The sequence below is a fragment of the Falco punctatus genome (genome assembly GCF_963210335.1).
Source record: "Falco punctatus genome assembly, chromosome: 9".
Taxonomy (NCBI): domain Eukaryota; kingdom Metazoa; phylum Chordata; class Aves; order Falconiformes; family Falconidae; genus Falco; species Falco punctatus.
In genome coordinates this window covers 3,899,244-3,922,840 of record NC_137589.1, presented here as the reverse complement: position 1 = coordinate 3,922,840, position 23,597 = coordinate 3,899,244, and the positions used below count along the sequence as shown (strand labels likewise).

The window sequence follows — 23,597 nt, the reverse complement described above, 5'->3', positions numbered from 1 at the left end:
CTGCTGGGTTTTTCTCTTACAGTAGATTTTGCCTTTTTTTGTGTGAGTTAGAACAAAAGTGGAGGAGGTAAAAGCTTCTCTGGAAGGCAGCATAACTGCTGTTTGAGACAATCATCAAAAGATGTGAATAAACAAGTTTTTAGGGTGGTGCTGAAAAGAATAGAATAGTGTGATAGAGCTGCCCTTACTACTTTTTCTTTTTTTTTTTTTTTTTTTTTTTTTTTAAAAAAAAAACAAACAAACTAAAGCTGTCTTGGCCCAAGGTGGTCTGTGTTCCCAATTTTACCTTTACACCCTCGCTTACAAAATGACATAAAGACCTTGTAACGTGGGGGATGAAGCCAAGTGTGGGCAAGCTTGATTGCAGGGTCTGCATGCACATATATGGATATTTAACAACATACTGTCTGCAAGGCTTTGTTCCTTAAATATTCTTTAAAGTTCAGTGCTCAAGGATATGGTCATACAATGCGTGTGTGTGTACAGGCTGTATTTACAGGTTATCAACACCTGTTTGTATGCATACTCTACTCCTTGTTCTAAGGCAATTTATATTGATGTTGCCTTTCAAAAGAAAAATAACTTGAAAATAAATCACCAATTTTTTTCTTTTATTTAAAAAGATTATTGCTTCAGCAAACTACATGTTATCAGAGCTTTTTCAGTTGGATGAACCTAAAAAGGAAGACGGTACAGACTTCCCTATAAGTGGAAATTCTGATGAAAGTTACAGCGAGGAAGAGGAAGAAATGCCAGACAGTGATGAAAACGGTTCCTACAGTAACAGTTCTGATCCGCCAGATGACAATAAAGCAGTGGCTGTAATCAAATCTGTTGGGGAGTTATCAGTACCAGAAAAGTACAAGTCTGTTCATCGGATCCGTGTAAGTAAAGCTGTGGATATTTTTAAAGGGCTTTCTTGAAAGATTCAGTTCATGTAGCAAGGTTTGTTACTGAAATTCAGTTACCTGTTTTGTGCTTCAGTTAACCTGAAGACAAGACAGTGGGGGGGAAAAAAACTTCTGATGGGCTGCTCATAACATTTGAGGTCTTTGAACTTTAAAGTATAGCAGGTTTAATGTAGATTTTCCCCTGTCTTGCATGTGTCCTTTGTGTCAGCATAGCAGGCTACAGAAAAATTATTTCTGTCGCAATAGTAAGAAAATAGGCCAACTGTGGCTATGTGTAAGCACTGTAGATGACCACGAGTTTGTGTGGATAGCTAGGGTATCTTAGTCTTTTATTTTTGGAGCAACGTTGATGTTTGAGTGTTTTTCTGAGATCAGCAGCTACTTCACTTCCACCTTGTCTTTCCAAGGTAACTGATCGGAATACAGCAATTGATTTCCTTGAAAACTTGGTTCTAGTTAATTTTAAAGAAGAGGTGAAGCTTCACTCTGCACACATGTACATGTTGTGTCTAAGGGGATAGCTGGGTGCGTGGCCATAGTATTCCTGAAACTTTCTTGGCATACATGTGCCTGATAAAGGAATTGGCAGAAGTGTAATAGTGCTACCTTTGTTGCACTTTCTGTGTATTATTATTGTAACAAAATACAGGAACATGAGAAACTGGGAAGGTCAGTGAAGAAATTGTTCATAGCATTTTATTTCTGATATTTTACTTGTCTTACCTATATAGGGATATGATTGTGAAGTTACTCTCATTGGTCAAAAGCTAAACCTTTTTTTTCTAATGTCTGTGTTGAGTAGCAAAGAACAAAATTTCCTAAATAAATTTGTAACTGTTATTGCATCTTAATTTCTAATGCTGCAAGGTCCATCAGCTGAAAACACAGTAACTTGTACAGGTGCAGAAGTACTCAGTTTCTTGTTTCTCCTCCCACTTCTACTCAATCCTAGAAAAAAACAAAAATACAAACTCCCCCACCACCACCACCCCTGAAATCCCAAAGCTTTGAGTTGTTCAAAGGTGACAAAAGTGCAGCTTTGATGTATAGGCTGAAGAAATTATTTTTCTGCAGTATTGAATCTTATCCTCCCAGATCTGCATTGCAGACCGTCTGTGGATGCTTTTGTAACTACTGATGGAATAGAGACATCTCTTCTATTTGTGATTACCAGGGGAGACCAAGTAAATGACTAGGTATATGAATTGCTCGCTAAGGTAAAGGAAAGAAATGCTGTGACACTTTATAGTCTCGAGTTCAGCTGTTCCGTTAACACATTTCCTTAATGCTAGGTCTCATTTGCATCTTCTAGCCAGTAACTTTCTTCTGCTGAACATTTTCCTTCCTTCCCTGTGCCCCCTCCATGAAGCCTAGCTGTGCGTTTCCTGTCTGCCATGGCACTGAAGAGCGCTGCAGGCTAGTGCTCAACTATGTCCTGGAGGTAAGTTTACAGTCAGCTTTCTAGTGATATTTCACCTAGTACCCAATTCTTGATGTATTCTGTATTTCCTAAATGTTGCTTTCAAGGTGACTTAAATTATTTCTTCTTTTTGCAGGGCTTGAAGTCTGTTGACAGCAGTGTTAAAAAAGAGGGTGACCTTCCTGCAGCTGATCCCAGCACTCCAATCCCACTGAAATATGAAGATGAATCCACCAGTGGTGGTCCCGAGTGTCTGGAAAAACAGATGGCATTATTTTTGGACAAAAGTAAGTTGTATTGTTGTGCAAATAAGATCTTTTCAGTGCCAACACAAACTGCTGCTACTTTATTTTGATTGTCAAAACAGTGTACTTAAGAGTCACTAATTACTCTACTGCCTAAGCAAAAGTAATATATTGAAAATTGAGGAACAGTCTGTTCCCTTTTAAATATGAAAAGAATAGGTCATTTGGGATATTTTGCATATCAAAGCAATCATATTAGTAAACTCATAATTTACGGGACCGTATTTAGATGTAGTTTGCAGATGACTTCCATAAGGACTTAGTATTTTGGGGTTTGATACATGGAGCATGACAAATTGCATGGGTTGTTTTTAAAATAGTTTTTAGTTGTGGGGTTTTTGTGACTTCTCACTTCTGGCAGGTTTTTCTCCTACATCATGTTTGCTGCTGAATTGCATATCAAATATTAACTAGGATTTTGTTTTCTATCTTGTACATCTACAATTGTGGAAGGAAGCAGCAAGTAAAAGATGGGGGTTTTTTTGCTTAAATACTCGAAATACAGAAGTCTCAGACTATAGTCTGTCTACTTACTTTTTCTCTGGATTACCATAGAAGGGTAAAAGAAGAAAGACTCTCCTGAAATTAGAGTTCTCTGCAGGGTGAGAAGCCCTACAAGCACAACCCAGGAAGAAATTTGTCTTGCATGTTTGTACAATTCTTTCTTCTTTCCTTTTTCCTTGCTTCCCCCTTCAAAAATCTCTAAATAATAAGCAAGTTCTGTTTTGAGGTACTAGTTTGTGTTCTCATATTTCTCTTCCAATTTCATGATTCTCTTGAATGTCAGTGACCTGGACATGTACACATACTTCCTAGTTTTTATCACATACAAGACCAAGGAGTTTAGCACCTCCATCAGAAAGTTACGTTGTGCCCAGCTTGCATAAATCATGTGCAGTACTGCTAATACAGACTGTGAGACTAATTGTTACCAAGATCTACGGAGAAATTCCACCTAGGGCAGCTCAGCAAGAACAGTGGGTGGATTTCAGCTCTCCTGCAGTCAGGCTCTGTTTTCTGCCTTCAGGATTTGGAACTGGTAACATGTTGCAGCTCTTGCCAGCTGGCAAGGAGAATGTCCAGGTTAACTTTTTCTGTTTAGAAACAAGTGTTCCCTGGGGGATGTGGGAGCTGAATATTGTACAGATCTCAGAACAAACCAAACCAAAAAACCACCAACCACCCCCCCACCCCCCGCCAAAAAAAACCCAACTTAATTTCTGGATCTGTGCTGGAGTTCTTCCCTGAAGTAGCAATGGTGTTGCTTGTTTAGGTCGTAAGGATTGAATTCAACCTAGAGAAAAATATTTCAAACATAAGGGGGAAACTTCTGCTTCTCCAGCATGTGGGTTTTCCTGTGATGCAGATTATATAGTTTCTTTGCTACGTGTGTATGTTTACATATGTATAGAAAGGGTAAGTGCTCTTAATTCTTGAATTTTGAGCTTGGAGAACTACTTCTGAGTGGTATATGGACACAGTATGTGTGCATTCTATGTCTTTAACTGCATGAGGTGTTGCCGTATTAGATTTGGTTTTCTTATAAACACATAGTTCTAGAACTTACGAAAGAGAGTGGCCTTGCAGGTCAGGCCTTATATGTCCACCTGTGAGCAAGAGACTCATTTCTGCGTGCAGATATTGTCAGGACCAAATTCTGTCCTTTGGTATGTCTAAAGCCAAGTCACCTGTTCTTTCCGGTTCCGTAACCGAACCCTGCAGCATTGAAGGAACCTTCATATTCTTATGTTGAGGATGTCTTGAAACGAGCGCGAGACAGGCATTGGTTTTCCTTGCAGAAAGGACCAGGTTATCCAGTTCCTTTTGTGCTGGAAGCTAAACTTGCAAATGGAGGCTTTCTCACTTTGAGACTGTTCATACAGAAACAGAGCATGTATTGCAAGGATTTGGCAGAGAACATGACACGTTATGCCCATGGCTTTCTTGTTCTTTTCTACTGCTGTCTAATGGAATAGTCTTGGTTGTTGCATCTGTATTTCAAAAATGGTTTAAAGTTTGAGAGGGTAGCTGCATTGGCTCTGTGCTCACTATGTTTGAGCATCCTGCTACCAGTGGACTACATGGAAAAGTTCAAAGTATTGGGTCCATTTTGCAGATGAAAAATGTAGTGGCAGACAAGTTGGTGTAACTCTGCTTGTGCAGAGCTGTACTAAGGCAATTTGCATTCTGTCTGAATGCTGATGAATTATGTCCAACCTCTAACATATGTTATGGAGATGAGATTTACTAATGAGGTTCTGTTGCATTACAGTGGGCTCATTTCAGAAGGGTAAGCATTCCAGTCAGTCAGGAATGATTCCTGGATCGTGGCAATATAAAATGAAACTCCAGCTCATTCTGAAATCATCGAGGGCTTATTATGTCCTATCTGATGCTGCTGTGATTCTACAGAAATATGGGAGAGCGTTACGATACATCAAGCTGGCTTTACAGTGCCATGGTAAGTTGCTTGAATGTGTTTTGTCATCTGCACCATTGCCTGTAGATACCTTTCACGGTATCAAATACTTCTCATGTGCATGATTTATCCTAGTGGTGTGCAGTGACAAGTCTGACAACTGTGCGTTTAGTTAACTAAGTGTCTAGCTGCTTATTCGGGAGGGAAGTCTGTAGTAAGAATAACTCTTGTCTCCCTTTGGTAGAAAGGTGTTCCCATGTTGACAGACTGGGCATATCTGGAGCTTCAGAAGACTTGAAGTTGGGAAAGTTGTTCTGGTGCCAAGACCAAGATAATATTCTGTGGTCGAAGTGCTATCGCTGCAGGCAGATGCTTTTTTGCTGGAAGTGCCTGGTGGTTCCTGTTTCATTTAGATATATTCCCAACTCTCAAAAATACCAAACTTGTTCATCAGCTGAATTGGATACTCCTAAAATGAAATATATTTTCAAATATTACTGAGGAAAACGAAGAAAGTAAAATCAGGCTGTTTAGAATATTACTACCATAATGAGAGTAACTAGTTGGAAAATGCTGTTAGCTTAGTACTGCAGTGCTGCTATTTTGCTCCCATGTTTGTAGGGCTTGGGGCAGGAGGAGTCTTATAAAGCAAGAGTCTTGATCTTAAGATGAAGAATCAATATGCTTATCAATAACTCAAAGCATTCTTCAGTTTTCAGTCTTTTAAAGACTTGAGAATCAATTTTAAGCTGTACCTTTTGGAAATGAATTTTTCAGGCTATAACTCATTTGAGTTAATCTGTAGAAAGTCAGTTTTCCTTTAGTCACATATGAGATTAGCATTTGTAATTATCAAATTCACTGTTCATCTTGGACAACATAGTTGCTCTTTTGAAACTGTCAGCTGGGTAGAGCAGCTGTAACTTTAAAATAGGCTAATTTTTCTTAGCAGAAAGTATGTTGTGTGCATACAGAGAATAAGTGTGACAGGTAACATAAAAACCAATTATATTGTCAGTCTGTGTCAAACCTTTTGACATTTAATTCTCTTTTTTTTTTTTTTTTTTTTTTTTTTTTTCCCTCCCTCATCCATGGGATTTTTTTTCTAATAGATACCTACTGTTGTCTCTGCGCCAGCATGCTTCCTGAAGTATTAGTATTTCTTTGTCAGTGTTTAACCCTTTGTGGAGATATCCAATTAATGCTTGCTCAAAATGCAAACAACAGAGCAGCATATCTTGAAGAATATAATTACCAGACAAAAGAAGATCAGGAAATACTACACAGTCTTCATAGAGAATCCAGGTGCCAAGGTATGATACTGTTACAAGATAACTGCTGTAATTTGGTTATGTGACAGACATAAGTAATTGCATTGTGCTTCCTCAAAAGCATGCACTAGCAACGTTTCTGGAGGAGGGTTTATTATGCTTCAGTTCAGTTTCCTTCAGAGAAAGCTTATCGTGCCTGTCACACGTAAGGAGGCTGTCAGTATGACATGCCTGAAGCTGTAAAATAACTAAATTTAGATACTAACTGTTTAAGTAATGGGTAAATTTTACTTACCTGTAGAAACTGTGGGATCATTCTGACATGGGTCTTATATTTGGTTATCTTTTAGGGAATTTTCTTCTAGACTATCACAGGTTTAAGTTTATTTGGAAATACTATTTGACATGCAGGCTTTTTGGATTGTTTTGTAGCATTTGCCTGGGCTACGGACTTGTCTACGGACTTGGAATGCCAACTTTCCATCAGCTGTAAATGTTACGAAGCAGCTTATGAAATTTTACTTTTCAGCAATTTAAAAAACCAAAATCCAGAGCAACATATACAGGTACTAAAGAGGATGGGCAATATCAGGAACGAGATTGGAGTGTTTTACATGAACCAGGCTGCTGCAGTGCAGACTGAGAGAGTGGGCAAGTACTCTTCCCCCCTCCCCCCCCTTCTTACTATTTCATGGAACTGCAAAAACAATCATGTTCACTGATTGTGCTGGAAGTCTTGTGTATTTCTAATTATAAAGAAAACATTTGAAGAACTCTGTAGGAAGTACACAATATCAATTACAAAAAATTAACTTTAATGTCCATTGTAAATATTTTTCTACAGTAGACTACTGTAACTTGTAAATTAAGTCTAAACTGAATGATGAGATCTATAGCTTTGGAGAAGTTCCTTTACAGTGGGTAGAACACCTTCAAAAAACAGGACAGCAACTTTCAACCAACTTTGTTATAAAAGGGAGGGCATGTTGCTTTCTTGATGTTCAGTTAAACCCAGCATGGCTTTAACAACTGTAAGGTTAATTTAAACATAAGAATAGTTTCGGTAAAGCCAAAAGAATTCTTTGGCTGACAAGTAAATCCTTGGAAAGTTTTCTTCTGGTTTATTTTTGGTGGTTTTTTTTGAGGAAATAAAGGTTACATAAGCTGCTTTGCACAGTAAAGTATTTGGTAGATTTTTGTTTTTGAAAGCAAAACCAATAGTGTCTACAAATAAGAGTTAAATAAACTAGAACAAATTAGATGCTGGTGGTTCAGTTTAAACATTCCAGTCTCCCAAATACTAGCTGTTTTCTGAGACCTTTGTCCAAATAGTATTTGAAAGATTTTGTGTTGGACTTCAATTTTGTAATTTTTCATCATCTTTGTGTTTTAGTAGAACTGCCATTTAGCTGAAGTATAAGCTGAAATACTGGATTTCACTTGTCTGTAAAAGACGCTTTTTACTTGTTTTGTATTTCACTACACTTCATACATACTTTTTTTCATACTTGTAAGTTTATAAAGCAACTGCAATACCCTGAATATTACTACAGAAAAAAAAAATTAGCTGTTCTATCCTGCTTATTTCCCCTGGGTTTTATGTCATGTTACCACAGTTCTTTAAGTGTAATATGTGTGATAGTGCACTTTGGGCATTAGTTTTCTTATGTTTGAGTTTTTCTTAAGAGTAGTTTCCCAGAACTGGGTTTTCAGAATCATTTACTACCCTTAAATTCTAAAAGGTCATCTATGAGAAAAAGAACATAGTGGAAGTGTTTGTTCAGTATCTTTAAAGAACTTGGATGAGACTGTAAGCCTTGTGTCTTAACCCTAGTGAGTAAAAACGTATCGACGACAGAACAGCAACTCTGGAAGAAAAGCTTCTCTTGCTTTGAAGAAGGAATTCAGAATTTTGAGTCAATTGATGACGCAACCAATGCTGCTCTTCTGCTGTGCAACACAGGAAGGCTGATGCGAATCTGTGCTCAAGCCCACTGTGCAACTGAAGGTGACTTCAAACGAGAGTTTTCCCCAGAAGAGGCCCTTTATTATAATAAGGTAACATCATACTATTTTTAGAATGTCCCATACCCTAATTTGTCTTCTACTGTAGAATATGTGCAAATATCTTTGTAAATGTCTGTAAGCCTTGATGTAATAACTTGAGATACCTCTTCTGCTTTCGTATTGCCTTAATCGGTGTTCTGTAGGCTTCAGTATTGTTGGTTTAATTCCATTGCCCTGAAATAGCACTGTTCAGATCCTGGTGTTTAATGGACTGCAGTACCGTGCACAAGGGAGACAGAAATGCCTGTTCAGGATTCAAGTTAGGACCAAAATGGTTGTAAAGAAAATACTGAAGAACGCTCAGATAGGTGTTTTGGAATGATTCCTTGAGAATGAGTGTAAGGAAACTAATTACTAGCTGCTATAAATACAGGCAGTAATAAGTATGTGTATTATTTTGTCATCTGCAGGCTATTGATTACTACCTGAAGGCATTAAGATCACTAGGTAAGAGAGACGTGCATCCAGCTGTGTGGGATTCTGTGAACTGGGAGCTGTCTACTACATATTTCACTATGGCAACTCTACAGCAGGATTATGCTCCGTTATCTAGGAAGGCTCAGGAACAGGTAATACAGAGCGTTTGTGGCAACATCTGAAAAAATTATTTTCTTCCTGGAAAACTGAACAGTGAAAAAAAATTGATACTGGAATAACTTCCAAATGTTTATTAGATTCAAAAACTTTCGTGAAGTATTTCTTGGAAAACAGAAAACATTTAGTGACTTGCCTTTTTTTAAGGTTTTGCTTAATGAAAAGTGTGTGTCACAAACAGATTTAACTCTTACACTTGCACATAGTTGTGTTCTAGTTTCAGAGTAGCCACACTACATGTTATTGGTTTGTTTCATAGATAGAGAAGGAAGTTAGTGAAGCCATGATGAAATCCCTGAAATACTGCGATGTTGATACGGTGTCTGCACGACAGCCTCTCTGCCAGTATCGGGCTGCAACCATCCACCACAGGCTTGCTTCAATGTACCACAGTTGCCTGAGAAACCAGGTATTAGTAAAAACTGTTTAATTTTTCTGCATAGGTTCCACACGTAACATGTCTGTGTGCATGGAGGTTGATATGTATTCTTCTACCTGTAGTTGGGATATATTTATTTACATGATTTAACCAAAGAAATTTGAGATGCTTGATTTGCAAATCATTGTGAAATATAATGTTATTTTTAAGTGTAGTCTTTCCTTCGCAGAATGTATTGACCTTTATGGTTCTGTCTATTCTAAGTAGTTCCATGCTCTCATAACAGAAGCCATTGATGATAAATATTTTCTTTGGTTTGGTTTTGTGTCCAAGCCACTCTTCTGATATGCAAGCAACCAGCATTCTGCTAGAACTTTAGCACAGAATTTATTAAAGTCTTAGAAAGCAACATGCAAATCTGCACTGATTTTTTTATTTATTTATTTTTTAACCCCAAAGTAGTATTCTTTATGGCTGACTTAGTTCTACTCGGTGTGAATTTGTTTGCGTTAGCTATGAAATTACAATAACTTCAAAGATGGCGTGCTGGTGATGTGTTCTAGAACCGTGCAGCCATTCATATAAACCGTGATGCAGTGAGGTGAGGAATGATTGTGGGCACCTTGTGTACCAACCTACACAGGTGGTTTTTTCCTAACGGTTATCTCACGAACATACAAACTGTCTGGGATTTACTAGTACCCTAATTTGAGTGCAGGTTGGTGATGAACACTTGAGGAAGCAACACCGTGTACTTGCTGATCTTCATTACAGTAAAGCAGTACGACTTTTCCAACTCTTGAAGGATGCACCCTGTGAGTTCCTTCGTGTGCAGCTGGAAAGGGTGGCATTTGCAGAATTCCAGATGGCGAGTAAGTCTGGCTTTGTCTTACTACAACAGCTTTTCAAACAACCATTAGCTCTTAAATTTCATTTTTAGATAACTGTGTATATGAGAGCAGGACTAATCTGCTCCTTGGAATAGAGTTTTCAAGAGAGAAGAGACCTTTTTTACCTTACTGGTGTTCTGTTAACTAGAACAGTACACACTTTTGTTGTGGGAACTGTTTAATTGGGATGGAAGAAAGTGCAATCTGTAACATAACCCATTTGTGTCATGTTTACCTTTTTTTTTAAAAAAAATAATTATTTTTTATTTTTTTAGGTCAGAACAGCAGTGCTGGGAAATTAAAGACTTTGTTTGGGGCCCTAGATATAATGGCAAAAACCAAAGGTGCATTCCAGCTCATCAGAAAGGAGCTTGTGGCAGAAAGTGAACAGGTAAACAGAAGTCAAGTGGTGTGATTCTTTGCTCCCTTGTCTCTCTTGCATTCCTGTAAAACCGTTATTTGGCAATTAAGATACTGCTTGGTCGCTTTTCAGTAGAGCTAGTTGCTTAAATAGCGTGGGCAGGCTTTGAGCCTATTGCAATTCTTGTCTAGCCTTTAAGTGGAAGCAGATTAAAAAAAAAATTGCTCTAGAACATAATTTGGAGATGGATTAAAACATGTATACTGCTTGAGTGAGTGAATGGGGTTCTGTGCAACTTGTTATCCCTTAAAAGATCCCTTATTATCTGTTAGAAGTAGTCTTAAAGAACTTAATGTATATAAATGGGAATTTTCTCTATAAAGTATATTGAACTATTAAAATGTGGAAGGTTATCTGTAGCTAGTGTTAATAGGTTCTTGATGCCTCGATAATTACTTGCAATATAAGCTGACCCGGTGTTCATCCCTTGCTAGCAATTTGAGCAACAGATTGAGCAGTCAGGTCCATAATTTCCTGATATTTTTATAACTGAATACTCCAATGGACAACATAAGCAGTCGGTGTAACTTGTGTGCAGCGTAGATCTGAGCTAACTACTGAAGCCTCATAAAGAGGGTGTCATAGCAGTTGGGGTGTCGGTACCACTTCTGTAAAGAGTAAGCTAACCTGCAAGTTGTCTGACTTGATTGAACTGTGTTTAAACGGTGGAGTTCAGTGAAATGGTTGTGGTTTGGTTTTTTTTTTTCTTTTTCTGTAGATAAGCGAGAATAAAAGTACTGCTGAGAATGTGTCACCTAATGATTCCTCTGCTGGCCTTAACAAAGAAGAAGTATTGAAACTGCTTGGTATCTTTGAGTCCAGAATGTCATTCCTTCTCCTCCAGTCCATTAAATTGTTAACTGCAACAAAAAAAAAAATTGGGTAAGTTGAACTTTGATATGTGTGTGTAGGTGTGGTTGTCATCCATAAATTCATACGGAGTATGTATCTTAACCATGTAACAGTCACCTCCATAGAAGAATAAATACCACACTCTTCTGTGTGGAGAAGGAGCTGAGATATGCCTTAACCATCTAAATTTTGAATGTTTTATGTGGTTTTGCATGTAACCAAGAAACACCTTTACTGAGCGTGTCTAGGCAGCTTTTTTCTCTCCTCTTTCTGATAGCAGTCGAGGGCTGAGCGAGTTAAAAAATCAGACTTGAATGGCTGTATTCAAATGGGAAAACAATGGTTTGTAACAGTCTCCCGAAGTGCCTGGTGCAGTTATGAATCACTGATGCTTCATCATGCTCTGTGATACCTGACTTACCCTTTAGAGGGTATAAATCCTACGTCCCTCATAGGTATAAATTCACACACAAAGCAGTTTAACTTTTACTGCCATAATTTTGCTGGCATAATTCTAGTTGTCTTTTATTTGTAATCAAACTGTTTGCTCGGGGAATGAGCTACATGTATGTGGTGTCCTTTATCTTAACTGACACTGGTTTGTCTGTGACAGAGCACTTGAAAGCTAGCGGGGGAGAAACCACTGCATACTGATGATCTCTTCATCTGCCTTGACAATAAAATGTATTGGCTACAGCATCGTTTAGCAAGCAGAATACTTCAGAATAAATGTGGGCACATCAGCAATGCTGTTAATAGAGGGGGGCTGTATTGGGAAGATACTCACTGGCATTAAAGAATTTTCTAATGCCTAATGGCATTGTGCAGTGAAAAAAGAATCTTCTGTCTTGCTGCTGGGATTCAGAACAAACGTGGCTTCTCCTTTTTGTGTTGACCTTGAAGTGTTGTTGGGATTCGGTGTGGCAGCGTAATTCCTTACACCACTTCTTCTGTTGGTCTGATTTGAGTGTGTGTGGTGCTGCCCTTGGGATCCAGACAATAACTTATTCCCTCAGCAGCGAATGTGTTTGCAGAAGCTACAGCAATATACTGTTGCTGTTTCTAATGTTATATAAAGTTAGCTTATGAAAATGTGGCATTAGTTCTAGTATACGGTTCTAGAGAATTCTTTTATTGTTGGAAGTTGTCTTAATAGTTTTTCAGATTGAAGCACTGCTGATGCGAGTGCTATTTCGCTAGAAGTAAACTGTGAAATGCATTCACTCTGCACAGTCAGTTGTCTGCTGATAGGAGGAGGCTGTGAACAGAAAACCGTGAGACAGGAAAAATCCCACGTGCTTCCCTGGCGCTGGTTTAGGCGCAGTGTTCGGTGCTTTCACTTTTTTAAAAAAAGAGCTGCCACAAGGTGGCAATCTGAATGTGTGACATTCGGAGGACTGGAGTATAACTTGTATGTAACCAAGTAGATGGCCCAAGTAACAGAGCAAATTGTTTTAGTTCTGTTGTCTCATGATGTGGGTAAGTGTTGTAAAACAAAAAGCCTCTGTTTTTGTTCGGGGGCTCCCCCCGTTTACTTTTTCATCGTTGTCTTGAGTGGAGTTTTGTACTGAAGGTCCCACATAGGGAACGAGTTACAGTTTGGATGCTGTGAAGTGGCACTATTAGAACATGTGAAACTTTTTTAAATGGATCAAGGCTAAGCTTAAAACTACCTTTTGTTAAACCTTTTGAGTGCCTTGTGTACATTTCCTCAGTTCTGCTTTGGACAGGAAGGTAACGTCTGCCTTCTGTTTTAATAGTGGGTTGAAAAGGGAGGAAATTGGAGCCCCCAAAATCTGTTTCAGGGTCTCAGATGCAGTTTGGCAGAGAACAGGAGAACGAGGTGAAATTAATGTTTGATAGCGAAACCTGCAGACTAGCTATAAAACTGGATGAAATCAGAGTGTTACCCTCTAAAATTTAAATGCACAAGTGTAACTGAACTTGGCTATGTAAATTGGAGGGAAGAAGTAATTGAAAGTAATTATTCTGGGAATTCTTTTAACTTATCCTGGAAATACTTTGTGTTTCAGTGGCTTTTTATTGACTACCTGTTCTGTTTAATAAATAAACCTGTCCGGCTTCTGCCAAGTTTTATGAATTTGACTTGCTTCACTTTTTCATGGTAATGCCCAAAGCATTTACAATTAAACTCACTGCTGCTTGTACACATGTGCTTTATTTATCGTATCAATGGCAGCATTTTTATTTTTCATTTTTTCTAGTTTGGGTCACTTATTAGTCTTGGACATTAAATGTAGCAGAGCAGGGTGGCAAAGACAGGGGGGTGATGGTGCTGAAGCAGAAGACCAGGATGTGTGCAATAAGTGATTTACAGTCTTTGTTGAATGGGGAAAGTTGGTGGGAGCTTAGACTGCGGGCTGGCAAGAAGAGGAAAAGCTCTTTTCTGTAGAGGTGTTGAGCATGGAAAAGTCCCTTATCGTAGGGAAATAGCTTAGGTGTATGGAACTTGAGAGAATGAGGCCAGGTCATGGGTGTCAGATGTGGAACAGGAAAATTATGTCCACAGTGGTTTAGAGGGGAGAGGTAACAGCAGGCAATGGCACAGGAGCAGACAGACAGTGTCCCCTGACTGTTCAGGTGTCTGCATTTGGCACGATCAGGTTAGACACTAACTTATCAAAAGTGCAGAGTTTTGGCATCTAGACCTGGATTTTGGAGGGTTTATGATGTGATTTTGGATTATGACTTAATAAAATGGCCAGACTGGAGCTGAATAAAAATCAGCACGGCTTATCCCTCCTGCAGTATAAGCAGGGGCTCTGACTGCAGTGCTGTGAAATGGCAGGAGATAGGAACTAAGGCAAGAAGAGACTCGCAGCAAAACACCAGCCATGTGGTTTCACAGGGATAGTAATCACTGTTGTCATTTAATAATAGGTTTTGATAATTTGCGGAATAAAATATTGTGGTTAAAGTTAATAGGTTGTACTATCTGTTTTCTTTTTTAGGGGCATTAATGAAGAAGAAGTTGTTCTTAAAACAAACAAGCAAGTTTACTCCCTGCTGTTGCGTGCAACTGCTAACAAAAGTATGACCCTGCTAGAACGAATAGAGGTAATCTTAAATTTACTGGAACAGCTGGCTCAAAATGCTGAAGGTAGTAACGGAGGAGTTCAGTGACTGAAATGGTGCAAACCAGCAGAAACAGTGCCTTGCTACGCATGGGATCAGCAGTAGCTTTTCCCATGTCATTTGTATTTGTTGAAGGTGATAATATCACCTACATCATTAACGTTGTACATCTGGGAAAGAACAGGAATTCCTTCTTATCCTGAGGACTCTGTACTGGTTTGGTTACTAGAGTTTCTTTCTTTGAAAAGCCAATTTTGGGTTCGGGATAGAAACAACAATTTTTCATGTTGGAGAACTTGAGTTTTATCTCCTACAGATAATGGGCTTTGCAGTGATACACGTTTTGCATAAAAATGTAATCTCACAGTTGCTCTGGTTTGGTATTTAATGGAAACACACTTTGAGCAAGGCTTCACTGAAACACTTCAACCGGTAACGTCGCCCAGAGTTGTACAAGGGACATTTCTGTTGAATATGTGGACATGCCACTTCTACCACCATTGCTGTCCTGCACTGAAATGTGTGCCTTTCTCGCTTTGATGCAAGACTCTTGCAAATGTTAGCCATTACTGGGGCTTCATTTACCCCAGAAAGTGAATGGTTTTAGCTGTGTTTGAATTAAGAAGAGTATTATCTTTTTCAGACTTGAAACTGTGAATAAATGAGAGCATATTTTTAAATAAGTTATTTATTAAATATAAACTAATGAATCGGTCTGCCTTGTTTTTCTTGTTATGACTGTTGCTACCTTCATCAGAGAAGCAAACTGCTCAACAGAACTAAAACAATTGGAAAGGCAGCAGGCGCTGGGAAAAAAAATCAGTAAAATCACACCTAACAGATGAGTGTAGTCTTACCTCAGTATGCGAGGACTCTGGTTTTTTTGGAAAGATGTGTTATTTAAAGATAAAGTTTTCAAAATGCAACTATGTCTTAATGTTTTTTTTATAAAAAGTGTGGTTCATTATAGGATAATAATAGTATAAAACACACTGTTTATTCCAAGGTAGTAATAGTTTTCATGTGTCTATGTATGCACATATATTTTTTTAATCTATGCTAAAGACACAAGTGGTTAATTAACTATATAAGTTGCTTATTTTGAGGAGGTGATTCTTACTGTCATGGTGACAGACAGTGACATACGTATTTTTTTTTTTTTGTATGGGACATGTTTTCACCCAGAAAACCCCAGTTTGTAGAAATTTCCATCCTGACAATTTAGAGATAGTTTTACAAGTGCAGCCTTAGATCTCTCTTCAGAAGAAACCTGATCTTTCTGGTGCAACATAGAGCACAAATAACCTGAAAGAAGCAAAAGCACCTTTTGGAAGGATGAAAGATGACAGGCGTCGTATGTATCTGTTCTGTCGATTCTGATTTGGAATGATTGATCTGAAAAAGAAGGATTTCTGTGTCTTTTCCTGCCTTCCAGCTGGGGGCTGGCTCGGGGCAGCACCCCTTGCACCCACCTCACTTCTGGTGAGGTCGGAGCTGCAGAAAATTGAACAGCGGGTGTCTGAGGTAAGATGGCTAAAAGCCCTGTGTCTGAAACTGTTATCAGCGAGAAGCCTGGCAGCAGCGAGGAGTGGAAGAAATAAGTTCATGACAAAAAGCTCTTCAAAGCAGAGGAGCTGAGGGGTGACTAAGCAGGACTGCCGAGATCAGTGACTGTATCACAGAGCTACTCGGGGTTGGAGAAGTCTGCTGATCTGATGGCTGCTGGCAGGTTCCTGGTGTAAGGGGAAATTCTAGCTGAAAGCCATTGATCAAACCCAATTTCGCAGGCTATCTTGCTGCACGGGTCAAACAGCACTTACACCTGCCCCTGTCCTGCTGCTTTGGGAAGCAGCTGCGAGCATAGCGTGTGCTTCTGCGGGTGTGTGATGGTCAGCCAGCCGATGAGAAGAGCCTCAGAGGAAGCCTGGAGAACCGGTAACAGTCTGTTACTATGATTTTTTTTGTTTTGGGGGGGGGGGGGGGGGGGAGTGGGTTATGGAATCTCTTCTTGATTCCTTGTAACAAAATGCAAGCAATATTTTACGGTACTTCAGCCTCACATAAAAATAGATCAGGTCTGTAACCTGCCAAATGACATCCTAATAAAAGTCTTAAGCCTGCTCTGGTTTATGAATGCCACAGCGGTTGGGTAAGGTCCCCTGCTGCTTAATGACCGGGGCAGCCTCGGTGCCACCAAGGCAGCAGCTGGGAGCATGGCCTCTTCTGCAGGCAGCGCCTGTGCGCGGGGACAGGCTCACGCAGCGCGCTCGAGGCGGGTTGGCAGCGGGTTAAAGACCCAAGGGCCCAGCGCAGGGCGTGTTGTGTGGGTCTGGCACAAGGATGAATTCCTCAGCCCCAGCCTGGCAGTGGTGATCGGGGAACGGGTAAAGGCAACGTCAGCAAAGTGTACGTGGCAGTGGTGGTGAGTGATGGCGTCCGCTGATCAGCAAGGCAACAACAGGTGCAACTTACACTAGCAAAATTATTTGCCATCTAGTGTAAGGGAGCAGAAGCCCACAGCTGGCTTCTGTTTCCAGTTCCCATTCTCTGCCTGATCCTGGCTCCTGTTCTTGGGAGGGCACTCGTGGGGGGGGGGGCACTCGCGGGAGGGGGCACACAGGCTTCATCAGAACAGCTGCCCTCTGTCAGAGAGCAGAGCTGCAGGCAGCACTGCAGGGGCCTGGAACAGGCTTCCACCTCCTGGCTCTGCCGTGGATTTATTTTTGAGTGAAGCGATGAGCAGCCCTGCACGCTGTGTTACAGGGGTGGTGCCCAGCAGACTCTGAACTTCAGTCATCTTACAGAAGGGGCAAAGTCAGCAATTGCTGCACAATCATCCTCTTCCTTCTTCCCTAGGGCATGTTTTCGGGTCCTGCAGCTGCATCCAGTTACCACAGCCATTCCAGTATCCTACACGAGGTTCTGTAAGGGTGAAGTATTCCTCCCACTGTTCAACATTTGCCTTCCAGCAATTAGCGTACTTCTGAGATCCTATGTCATTGCAAGAAATTGAACTGCTTTATAAAGCAAAATGGTTGTCATATTGTGCCCAGTCTGACTGATGAATCCACATACACAATCTGAAATTACTTCAGTTATTATTAACATAATTGGGTTCAGATTGACTCTCATTCTAGGTATGGAGCATCTTACCTAATTGGAAATGCAGGCCGTATACTCAGAATTAAGCTAATAGACATTTACAGCAAATGAGGATTTCTCTGTTATTCTATGAACCTCAGTGCTATCCTAACAACGTGAATGACTTTCGTGAGGATTACAATTGAGTGTATTATGATTTAAATATTCTACAAATTCCTTAGTATTAGCTGAAGGTAGCATTAGTGCTAAATAGGATTACTTTTTCCCCCTTTCACAGATAAACAATTAAAGCATAAACCACATCCAAAACAGACAACTCTTAACACCATGATTAACTATAACAATCCAGTTTATTTCTCTGTTAATAAATCCTCCTTCTTTACAGCACTAGAAACCAAAACCTAATTTTTAAGACCCTATACTGTAAGGATATGGAGTGGCAGCAGCTGCCCTGCTGTTGGCTCCACACCGTGCAACTTCCCTGCAAGATCTGTCCTATTCCACTGAGAGTCTACAATCATTATTTTACTATAAATATTTGAAAAGCAGAACACTGAACAAGTAAGCTTTACAACAGAAAATACTTCATTGTAAGACTCTCTTTCTTCTGCAAAAGAAGAAAGATGGGTTTGGAAAACCGATTGTACAGAGAAATGAAAACCTTGCCTTGTGTGCTAGTATTACCTGAAGTGATCCACTGAACTTCTTTCGATACACGCTGACGCGGATTAGCCTCTCACAGCCCCTCTCCAGGGAGCGCCCACATGAAATATTTACACTGCAAACATGAGGAAAGGGGAAGAGCTACATGCTTTAAGGGACACTGGAAAAAAAATCTAGATTTCTGAGATAGTTAGATGCAAGCTTCTCACACCAGGCCCTGACCAGGACAGTGTTGCATATCCCTGAAAAAAATACTTTCTTGCAGGACAACGGGTCTGCAAGACGGAAAAACCTACAGCACCATATTCCCTTTCAAATGCCTGCCGTGCTCTTATTCGGGCACACAGCATTTCTGTCTGTGAAGTGCTTTTTGGATCCCAGCGGCGAGGTCCTGCGGAGTCGGGCTCTCTGCGGTGCAGCTCACAGGGATTCCCGCTGCTTCCATGGCTTCAGCTGTCGTTGGACCGATAGCAGCAAACTGAAATGACGTTATTTACAGTTACGACAGCGCAGTCAGGTGCAGCACCAGCTCTCACTAGTTACTTGGGTACGTACCCCTCCTTCTTTGCTGACGTTGCCAGTGTTACCAACTTGTATGACTGAGCTTACTAAACTGTACTAACCCTTTCAGGTTGAAGAGTCTCAGTATTAAAAACCGCCTACGAATTGAGCTACTTAGAAGTCACTTAGGAAAGATTATTATTTATCTTGCTATTAGAAACATTGACAGCTCTTAGTCCCATGAAACAGGAAAAGTGAGAGGAGTTTTAATATGCCTCAGCCTGATTCAAGCAAGAACTGTTTACACCTTCACATTACTAAAAGAAAAGAAAGCCTATACCCAGTGGAGACTGGGTAAGTTAAACTGGGGAAATAATTCTAGGTGAAAACAATTAACTTTTTTTAAATAAATGGCTCTCAGCTATATTATCACATTTGTGTTTACTCTCTGTGCATTCGCTATAATGTGGTTTTTTTCAGAGAAAGAAGCACAAACAAAAGAGAAAATGAAAGTCTGTAATGGGTTTAACAGCTTTCCCTTTTCTCATTTGCCCACACCAAACCTACTCCCTATTGTATTTCACCACTTTTAAAGAGAGTATACCTTGATACGGCTGATAAAATCCCCTGAAAGCTTCTGAATGTGCTGGAGGCAAAACTTGACACCAGATGGACTGAAGAACACGATACATGCTGGAATTCCCTGTGTAAAAGTAACCACAGGTTGGCATAGATTACTCACAAATTACTCAGCAGTGTATGGGTACACTTTCACATAAAACCCTTCAACTGTCTCTTCGTGGACGTGGAGTGTTTTTATTGATGAGACACAGCAGGTATGCCAACGGAAAGGGTTTCCTGTGGTGCAGAGAGCCTGCCCAGCCCCCACGTACCACAGAGTGCTGAAATTCAGGTGTGACTTCAACCAAATGCTTTGTCACACAAGCGCTTGGTGATAAATGCACTGCCAGGGTTCTGGAGCTGTACTCATTTGCCTGCTCTGCAAGAAAACATGGCAAGTTCTTTCTCTGCTCCATCCCCATTTCTGTCAGTTCTGCACAGGCACCCTGTTGCCCAGCTCCTGAGGTTTACCCCAAGTTCTGCCTGCCCTGAGATGCTCTGGCAAAGGTGAGGCGATGCCTTAAAACTGCAGACTCTCAGAATAAACCTGCCATAAGAGAGCAGCAGCAATCTTCTGGAGCCAAATAAAACTGCACAATTCTGTCTGGAGTGAAGGTCCCAAGCTCCTGAGCTGCAGACCTAAAGCACATGCTCACTTTATCATGATTGTCTGACAAGAAAGATACACTAGTTCCACTCAGAGTACATCTGTTGTTAGTTTATAGCACGTGACTTGGTAGCCAGCCTTAGCTCGTGGAGGCCAGAATGAGAGTTTCACACAGTGCTCTTCACTGTCCTCACAAATTGCTCAACACTTGTCATTTTATGTCAGCTCTCCACACACTAAATACATAACCACAGCAGCACCAGTTAAGGACAACTAAGAAGCGCATGAGAAACACATTTTCACAGCTTTACGCTTAAACCAACATCTAATTGCAGCAAGTGAGGAGTGCCATCAAAAGGTTTCAGAAAGTTACAAAATGCGTATGTACCATTGACTCACTTTTGTAACGGCTGTAAACTACATACTGTGGGGATCAGAACTGCAGTACCCACCGAGGAGCACGGGGATGCTACCGTGTATCATCGACTGCCCGTGCCATAACCTTTTAGGGCCTCTTGAAAAAGAACTTCAAAATCAATATGTAATTTAACAAGATGTTAATGCGCAGACTTTAAAAGGAGGTGCAATGTGCTCAAGGAGGCCAAGTCTGTGTAATAAGGAAAGCCTGCGTTTTGCAGAAAATTAATCCTACGTATGACGTAGGTGCCTACAACTGGAAAATTCAGAAAGCCAATCTTGAAAAAATAAAAGCAATTATTAGTACATTCAGATCTTTTACTATGCACTGATCCTTGCTTAATGACATTTACTAGATGGTTTTAAAAAGAGAAAAACAATAATTAGCAAATAGATCTCAACACACGTCAACAGCAAGTCACTGTTCTAACACTTCCAGTGAGATCATTAATGCATTCACAGATCGGATAATTGGATAAAGAACACTGAAACTACGTAGGGCAGATTACTACTGGATTCTGATTTGTAATATACAGCAAAGATGTCCAGTGAGATTTCAGTTACAGTAATAAAAAATAATAATAAAGCTGTTCACTAAATATCCTCGCTAAATGTAATTTCTGACACTACTACTGAAAAAGTAGTTGTGTCCAGCTGCAAGGAATAAACTGAATATGTAATTAAGCAGTTATTTCCCGGTAATTCTGAAACACATCTGTTTTGAAAGTTAGACAAAATGTGGAAGGATTTGTTTTCTTCAAAGGGAGGCACTTCCAGGCTCATTTGTAATTCCCGTAACAAGTAGCTAAGGGACTCACTCTCTGTCTGAACCTTCTGCTATCGGACTTTGTTGATAACCAACAGGGAAACGAGAAGCCTATGGAGGATATTCTTGTATCACCACAAGTATCCTTTCCAGACAGCTGAAAAAAAGGAGTACGCTGCTAGGTATTATTGTATACCCCAAAAATTCTCAACCTACATCAGCATCCAGTACCTGTTGTGAGAAGTAACTGCTCAAAGATTCTTGCAGATCAGTGTGTTGCGTTGTTTGATAAACGGTGAGGCTTTCCAGAGGTATACCTGGGATCATGATATACATTCATAATTAAACAAGGTTTCATTAATTTCTATCATTTCAATAAAAGACTCTCAACATACTAATTGCAGTTAAGTGTACCATTTTAGGCTTTAAAAGATAGATAAAAAATTCTGTGAGGCGCTTGTAGGTATTTCTAGAGTTGCAAGGTATACCAAAGCACCTGTAACCAGAGGAGCTCGGAGCACGCCTCGGAGCTCGCAAGCCTCGCAGTATTTCTGTGACACCTTCCATCTCGCAGCTGAGAACACCAGGGGACAACAAGGCGAATAACCCTGCCCGTGTCAGGCCACAGCGCAGTCCCAGAGCTACGGGCAGCAATCCAGCCTCACAGGTTTTAATCCCATCCTCTAACTTCTAGCCAACATAATGGCAAATTCAATTTTTACTTATTAAAATGTGGTTCGCAAGCTTTAGATGAAACTTTTCTCATAACCGACTAATTAAAATGAGGCTCCAGGGGAAGTTCAACCTTTTTCTTTAAGTACTGTAGGAAGTACTTCTCTTTTCAGGGCTCCACAAGGAAAAAGAAGAGCTGAGGAATTAGGTTTCTCTCCTGTAAACAAACAAGAACTTTAATTAACTTGCATGTGTAATAAAGAGGAAACAATACATTGAATATATTTTAAAAGGATCGAATGTTGAACACAGCAGTAAATGCTGTGTGCTTCATCACAGACACAGCTCTAAGATAACTGAAAACATTTGCAGGGCAACTGCATCCGCAGTTCAGAGGACAGAGGCTACACTTCGCCTGTACATTAAAAAATATTCCATAACTATAACATGAACACATTGGCTAAAAAGATCTCACAAAAAACAAACTGCATTTCTATTCCCCCTGCCATTCTACAAAGCAAAACAAGTACCGTGCAAGTTATCACCTCCTCTTCCTCCTCAGAAACACGATCTCCCTCAATTTAATACTGAAAATCTTAGTCCTGCTCAATACGTGACAGCTCTCTCTATAGCAACGAATGATCAGGCAGACAAAGAAGAGGGCTGAAAAGTTTCAGTCTATCTGCCTAACTGAAATTCTTATTTTTTTACTTCCCCAAAGAAAAATTATTCTACTTCCACTGCTAGGATGGAAGTGGGTATCCTCGCTTGCTCTTCTCCTTTAAAACTTTAGTTACTGTTACAGTGCTGAGGTGTGAAAGCCCCTTGGTAATTCTGGAAGGACCTTTCCAGTACAAGGCTGCTGATAACTTACCTCTTGTGATACACCTGGGATGCAGTTTCCACAGGTTTTGTATGTTTGTAATACGTTACCAGAGGAGCAAAATTTAAAAATACCACCAGGGGATATTACTCATGTTACCATCTCTTTGGTTACACCTCCTGCACTCCTGAGGCCACCCTGTCCCCGTGCACTATGCACATGCCCACACACCGAAGAACACTGACCGTGATCAGGACACAGTGAATGCAAACAGCTGGCTCGGAAGAAAGAGCGAGCACTGTCTGTGTGAGATTCGCAATAAATCGCTGGGCTTAGGGCTTAAACCAATAGTTTTGGAAGGTTTTTCACTAGATTTTATCTCATAAAAGTGAATATTGACACTTGGCAGACAATAAACAGCATTTTAATCGAGGAAGAATTCAACTTTTAGACAGGAATTTAACCGCAGACTTTTTTTGTACAGTTTGCCTTTTCTATAAATAACAGAAAATTTCAAGATGGAATTCTACACAGCTGCACGCAACTTTGCATTCATCTTTCAAAATAAATGAAGAGTTCCCCAACACATCTTTTTATTACTAATTCAAGTATGTTAATACATATGTTTAAGAGATGACTACTAGAAAAATAAATGCTTTTTCTTAAGTGCTGGAATAGACTCTTGGTTTGTAGCAGTGAGCATCAGAGATGCCCCCCAGGAAAAAAAGGAAGGACAGCATAGTAAAAATGAAATGGAAAGACCCTCATTAGGAGTCAACACAGATACATTTGACTGCCCT

The 23,597-nt window shown here is 40.0% G+C and overlaps 2 protein-coding genes across 8 annotated transcripts in view; one reads left to right on the top strand and one right to left on the bottom strand.

Moving 5' to 3' along the window:
* Positions 1–15,337, top strand: part of EDRF1 (erythroid differentiation regulatory factor 1) — a 28,616-nt gene extending 13,279 nt beyond the window's left edge. For all 3 annotated transcript variants that reach the window (XM_080403114.1, XM_080403115.1, XM_080403116.1), the window contains 13 exons: positions 624–884; positions 2,281–2,352; positions 2,468–2,618; positions 4,909–5,097; positions 6,168–6,368; positions 6,759–6,977; positions 8,161–8,384; positions 8,804–8,962; positions 9,247–9,396; positions 10,085–10,238; positions 10,532–10,647; positions 11,396–11,559; positions 14,502–15,337. In XM_080403114.1, coding sequence (XP_080259240.1) covers positions 624–884; positions 2,281–2,352; positions 2,468–2,618; positions 4,909–5,097; positions 6,168–6,368; positions 6,759–6,977; positions 8,161–8,384; positions 8,804–8,962; positions 9,247–9,396; positions 10,085–10,238; positions 10,532–10,647; positions 11,396–11,559; positions 14,502–14,673 — 2,232 coding nt within the window. In that variant the 3' untranslated portion in view covers positions 14,674–15,337. The remainder of the gene's footprint in view (positions 1–623; positions 885–2,280; positions 2,353–2,467; positions 2,619–4,908; positions 5,098–6,167; positions 6,369–6,758; positions 6,978–8,160; positions 8,385–8,803; positions 8,963–9,246; positions 9,397–10,084; positions 10,239–10,531; positions 10,648–11,395; positions 11,560–14,501) is intronic.
* A 2,721-nt stretch (positions 15,338–18,058) lies between these two features.
* Positions 18,059–23,597, bottom strand: part of UROS (uroporphyrinogen III synthase) — a 32,072-nt gene continuing 26,533 nt past the window's right edge. For 4 of the 5 annotated variants that reach the window (XM_080403169.1, XM_080403167.1, XM_080403168.1 and 1 more), the window contains 4 exons: positions 22,108–22,191; positions 21,534–21,619; positions 19,496–19,594; positions 18,059–18,868 (listed from right to left, as the gene is read on the bottom strand). In XM_080403169.1, coding sequence (XP_080259295.1) covers positions 18,722–18,868; positions 19,496–19,594; positions 21,534–21,619; positions 22,108–22,191 — 416 coding nt within the window. In that variant the 3' untranslated portion in view covers positions 18,059–18,721. The remainder of the gene's footprint in view (positions 18,869–19,495; positions 19,595–21,533; positions 21,620–22,107; positions 22,192–23,597) is intronic. The other variant, XR_013930563.1, reaches the window with a different exon arrangement.